The sequence below is a fragment of the Cariama cristata genome, unplaced genomic scaffold (genome assembly GCF_000690535.1).
Source record: "Cariama cristata isolate BGI_N322 unplaced genomic scaffold, ASM69053v1 scaffold40534, whole genome shotgun sequence".
Classification (NCBI taxonomy): Eukaryota; Metazoa; Chordata; class Aves; order Cariamiformes; family Cariamidae; genus Cariama; species Cariama cristata.
The window spans coordinates 34,954-41,106 of NW_009614280.1; the positions used below are offsets into that span (position 1 = coordinate 34,954).

General features: G+C 36.6%; 1 protein-coding gene across 1 annotated transcript in view; it reads left to right on the plus strand.

The window, feature by feature from the left end:
* Window positions 1–5,643, plus strand: part of LOC104161043 (small conductance calcium-activated potassium channel protein 2) — a gene marked incomplete at its 3' end in the record, with an annotated part of 21,563 nt that extends 15,920 nt beyond the window's left edge. The window contains exons 3-4 of the mRNA XM_009699334.1: window positions 763–890; window positions 5,574–5,643. Of these exons, the coding sequence (XP_009697636.1) occupies window positions 763–890; window positions 5,574–5,643 (198 nt within the window). The remainder of the gene's footprint in view (window positions 1–762; window positions 891–5,573) is intronic.
* Between the last annotated feature and the right edge of the window lie 510 nt (window positions 5,644–6,153).

The window sequence follows — 6,153 nt, forward strand, 5'->3', positions numbered from 1 at the left end:
GAGAATAAAGATTAATAATAAGGACAGTTTTCCTTTGCAAGTAACCTAGTCATTCTGTCGTTAATCAACATTGCATTGAAATTCTTTGTCTGTTGTTTTCAAGCATTCTTGAAAATTTTGATGGGCCTAAGAAGGAACTGTAGATACTCTTACCTTTAACATTTTATGGAAAGCCTCACTGAAAAAATAAATTCAAAGCACTTATGAAATAGAACACTGGCCACATTAATTGACAAGATATTTTTTCATTTCCTTGGAGAATGGTAAAAAAAAACAAGAATAAAAATGTAAACAGAAAAAAAGTGTGTTCAAACAGCTTTGGAAATTTAAAAGACTGTTAAATTGCTAAGAGAATTAAGAGGAACTAACCATAGGAAAAGAGAGAGAGAAATTTTATGATCTTATTAAATACAATTAGTTAATTACCATACAGATAATGCATTAGTATTTCCTCACTGTAATTTATATTGCCATGAACACCAAATGGTGCTAACCCTTTAAAGAGGGACAAATTATTCCTCAGTGCAAAGAAAGCTGGTCTCAATATCATGTTTATAAGTAACATGGAAATTGCGCAGCAGTCCCCTTGGTCTAGTTATTGCTTTTTGCCCTCAGTGCTGCAGCTTCTTGGTGTACCCATTTCCCACGGTTAGGAAGCATCTTAAGTGCTTTAGAAAGAGTTTATATGAGAAAAGAGACAACATTACATAATTGCTACTAATGCTACTTTTGTCAGCCTGGTCTTTTTCTTTTGTTAAACAGGTGAAAAATGCAGCGGCCAATGTACTCAGGGAAACATGGTTAATTTATAAAAACACAAAGCTGGTTAAAAAGATAGACCATGCGAAAGTAAGGAAACATCAACGCAAATTCTTGCAAGCTATTCATCAGTAAGTACTATTTTGCTTTGGTTTTCCTCTCCCAAGGGTTTTCTCTCTTAGTTTCCCTCTCCCTCATAGTCACTCTTAGTCCTTGTGTCCTGTCCTGCCTGCTCCCTTCTCTCCCACCCCCTCTCTGTCTTCCCCTTCATAGAACATTGCTCTTTAGGTTAATTTTTCTCTAAGAATAAGACAAAGATAAGGTTTTACTGTATTACCTGTTCACAAAAAAATAAAAAAGAATGCTGGCTGTATATATCCAGTATTGGATAAATCAAACTTGCTTATATTTTTTTTTAGAAGGAAGTTTCCCATGCTTCTTGAATTAACTAAGACTTTTTTTTGTGTGTGTTTTGCCACTGAGACTATCCTTTGTTCCCTAGTTGCTTACAGGTAGTAAGGTACAAGCTACAATAGACAGAAGAAAATGAAAAAAGTTTCATTTGTAGTAGCTGGTTTAATAACTTAAAATCAGAATGATGTGATAGAAGACAGCCTATGAGTATGTCTGTAGTGTTTAATGAAAAGAATATGCATCAAGCATCATTGTACAGCCCAACAGCAGTTAGTTGCCTCTCTCCACCATATATTCTCAGTGCATAAAATCAAATGTTGGTATGTCAGCTATCACCCCTGACATCCGTTCTAGAAAATGGGAGTGTATGCCAACAGTCATTGTGTGACCTTTGAGCACCTCTGGCATGATTCAGATGAGTTCTTCCCCTCTACTGAAATCTTAAGAGGTTGAAAACAAGCCTGAGAACTGTAACCAGTAGTAGGATTAAGCTGAATTATGATGTTACCAGACTACAGGTATTTGTCTAAAATTCATAATACGTATTTGTCATAAAGCACATCAAAACCAGCAGAATTGCACAATGATTCAGTCAGTTACTCTTCCTTGGACTACATGGGAGAGAAAAAGAGACTTTTGTCCCCAGGAACCACAGATTCTTCTTGAGGAATCGTCAGGACCCATGCCACTATTTGTCTGCTCTATTCAATGTAGCCCATCCAGCCTGAGGCAGCCATTTGTACAGCCTATGAATTTAGTTCCCATGAGATACTAGGAAGATGTAGATAAATTAAGTAAGTTTAATTTTGAACTGATGTTTTGATAGCTTTTGAGTGTGGTCTGTGTCTGAGCCAACCTGTGAGGAGATGTGAGGGAAGCATCCATCATGAAAAGAACACCTGTGTGTCATCTTGCATGAAATACGGGAAGGAAAGGCCAGATTATCATATTTTCTGTTAGTAAATCTGGGCTAACAGTCCTTGTTTCTCTGTTTCATAGCAATGTTTTAAAGCAATGGGTAGCTGAGCTTAAGGTATGAAGTGTTCTATAAACCTTGCTTACTATATTATGTTTAGCAAACTTGCAGGATTAAATATTACTGTGCTACTGGAGAAATACCTGAAGGAATAAAAAGATGACAAAAGTTGAGGCATTTTTTTGTGGATATAAAAAGTGTATTTTCCCAGTTTGGTCATCCTGCTTAGCTTAAAGGATTGGGAGGTGGAGAAGAGTGGCAGGGGTTCTGGGACAGAGGATGGCATGTCCTGTGCATCCTTTGCTGGACTTGAATCCTTGGTTGCAAAGGTTATTCCTTAACATTTTAACTTTGCTGTTTATTTTGTGTGTCTGTGTGTGTGTGTATGTCTCTGTGCATGTGTGTGCACACACATGTTCACAGAAGAATCTAAAAAGCACAGCAGGCTCGATCTGCAGCTTTGTATATCATTCAAGCCCAGAATTGCTTCACAGGATGTAAAGTTTTGTGCTGCAGATGCCTTAAAAATTCATTAATCAGGTGGGGTGAAGAAGGTGGCAGCAGTAATTTTTTCCTAGTTGTGCCAGCCAAATTTTGAACAGCTATGTTAGTAACGCATTTCCCTCTGTCCTTTAGCGTTTTGCATCCCATTCCCAAAACTTTTGTGTTTAAGTAAAAAACCAAAATAAAAAAACCAGATGATTTTCTCGATATGCTGAACAATGTGCTGTGGTTGAAAATAATTGGTCTAGCAGTTTGCTTTCTTCCAGTTGTAGCAGAGTAGATGGGTGCAAATTACTTTTATTCCCTTCAAATCTTTGAACTTTTAAGTGACTCATGGTAGTATATCGCTCTCTTCCATCTTTCTGGATTCTTAGGTTTTTATTGGTCCTCTTCCTTCACCTTCCCAACTGTTTCACTGGAGACAGAAATGAAAGGAGTGAAGTTTCAGGGCCAGTTTTTTTACAAGAAACCAGAGCAGATCATGCTAACAGTCTCAAATTCACAGTCACAGCTCTAAAACTGCCTTCAGCTGGTCTGGGTCTTTTTTTGCTTCTCAAGCACACTAAATAAGATGAAGGTGAAATCATTACTCCAAGCAGTACTATTAAAAGGCATTTTATGTATTGTATGATTAAGAAAATCTAGAGATGATAGTTAATACGAAGGATTGAAGTTATTGCAGGTTCCTTCATCAGGAATGCAAGTGAGTTAGACTCCACCTCAGGCAGTTACTGATTAAAAGAAGTAGCAACTCCCTAGGACCTCCCACCTGCATAATCGAGCCCACTGTGCTCATTTGGTTGTTTTAGTATATTTTACAGTTTGTTTTCTTTTGTTTTGTCTTTTTATTTCAACAAAATGAAAATAGAGCTCGGAAGTAAGTTGTATAAGCTGTTCCTTTCTAAATATGCAGAATTTACCACTGTCTGCATGCAAAAAATAGAGTCTTTATTTGTGAACTTCAGTGGTCTGATTGCTGCCATGGAAATGCGATCCAGAATCATGATCTTTTGCTGTGATAAGTGAAGTTCATAAAATCAAGATGTTCCATATTTTCTCTTAATGAATTTAGGAATGAAAGTCTGACAGTTTTCTTTAAATCTGGCTGTTGCAGCTAAAGACTTGCCATTACCTAGGGATACATTTTTACAGTCTGTGATCAGTATTGGGTTGGTTACCATGAGGAATTATCATGTTGGTGTCAGCTGGTACTTATATTTCTACAATAACAATGGATTTCTTGGAATTTTAAGATTAAAATACTAACTAGCAAATAGATGAGTCAATAGATCTTAAGCAGAAAGCATATAGTCTGCAAGTTATTTGAGAGATGCTTACCAAAACACTAGGTTATCATTCTCCAGTCAAATCATCACATGCTTACCTTTCAGTAATTATTCTGTTTTGAGACTATAATGACATAACTCCATAGCTTGGAGACTCCTCCATATTTTTTGCTTTTGAACAGCTCCAGCTCATAGCCTCTGAAAGCACCATTCCCATAGACTGCGTTTACGTTGTGCTTTGAAGGAAGCCTCCAGGGGAAAAAGTGTGTATGACATTCCAGTAACAAGCCTCTGGAATGTCAATTTTATGTGGACAATTGACTTCTACCTTAACAGAGTTATTTCCATGTGTTTTAAAAGATACTTCACAACTTATTTTTTCATAGTGGTTAGCCTAGATGTGAGAGGAGGTGCTCAGTAGCTAAAGATATGAACAGAAGCTTCCTGATTTTGGAATATCTCCAAGGCGGCTTTCTTTAAACTAGCTTTACAAGTAACACCATCACTGAGAAATAGGCAGAGTATGCATTAGCAACCCACCTGCCACAAAATGCTGCCAAACTTGTTTTGGTTTGACAGCTAACCAAATGGTTGACTTGGTTGGCCCTTGACACACTAGTAGACTGCATGGTATCTTATCACACATTGTTTATAAATTGATATGTTGTTTTTGAAAAATGCTATTTCCTGCTTAGAACAGCCACCAGAGAAGTCATTGAAAGTCTAAGTATTTCTCTGTTGTGAAATGTTCAACAAATGACTCATACTTAAGTGAGAAATGGGTTATTTGTGAAAATTGCGTCTGCAAACCACTCCTCTGGTAGTTTATCAGAAAAACATGGACTTTGTTTCAGGGAACACCTAAGAAAAGTCATGTATATATCTTTCAAAGAATGTGCAGAATTAATAATAATGCAGATAGGTAGGCATCAAAAAGAAAAATATAGACTTGCTACTTCTTTCATGGTTTTTCAATGCTGTAGTTCTAATAGAACATTGAAAAGGAATGTCTAATGTATGTTCAAAATGTAATCATATTTAGAATCAGAAATTATGTAAGAAAATCAAATGTATTGGCAAGTATGTTGGTTATTTAGCTGCTGGTCAGATGGAAGTTCTGTTTAAAGTAATGAGAAACTCACTTATCACTGTATTTCCATCAGGTTCAAACACCTGCTAACCCAATCCATTTCCGACAGAACAGGGCTAATACCTGTATCTAGTCATGTAGGCATGGGAAGATTCTTGATTGCTACAACATTAATGACAAAAACAGTTGTTCTATGTTTCTTCCTATATCTACTTGTCACGATACTGAGGCTTTGAGGAATGTTTTGGCTTTCTTTCATATAGCCTGGATAAATGGTTATCTCCCTTTTTGAATTCAACTTTGACCATGGCAAATGGTAATCTCAAGGACATCACATTTCCTTGCTCTTTTCTTCTTTGCGGTGTTGAAGAAGCATGCTTCTCATTGTAGCAGGCACATGACCAATTCTGACTTTACACAAAGTACTGAAGGCATTGTCCATGCAGTAACTTGCTCTTGTAAGTTTTGTGCATGCTTTTTAGAAATCCTAATATGACTACATACACATACAAAAAAAAATCTGACTTAAAATTCCACTTTTTAGATTAAGAAGTGTAAAAATGGAACAAAGGAAACTGAATGATCAAGCTAACACTTTGGTGGACCTGGCAAAGGTTAGTAAACAATTACTATTAACATCCATCCTTTCAAAATGAAGAGTTTGTAAGTGAAAATGTTATGCACTATAGATGCAAATATTGTTAACAAGTTTGTTATTTGTAGAAAATGAAAATATGTGTGTGTTTTGTGGTAACATCTACCGAATGAAACATCTTGTTTATGGCTCTGACCAAAGTTTGAATCCACCATTTATTTTTTTTTGCTATATTTGGAAAAGATTTCACAATTGAGAGGCTGATCCTGAGAACTCCTGGAGTGACTGCAGTGGTCATGGTAAATGCTGAACTGTGAGTGGGACGTAGTAGTGTAGTGCTGTGTAGTAAAGAGGTTTACCGTCCAGTGATAGTGATTGTGCCATGACGGACCATAGCACACAGGTTCTCACGCAGACTGGAATTAGAGGTTCTGCTTTTCTACCCCTGTTGTCTTATGAAGCGGTTACTTTGGATGAATAAATTTAGGTCTGCATTTGTTTAAGTTTTTATAATGAATAATAGCTGTCT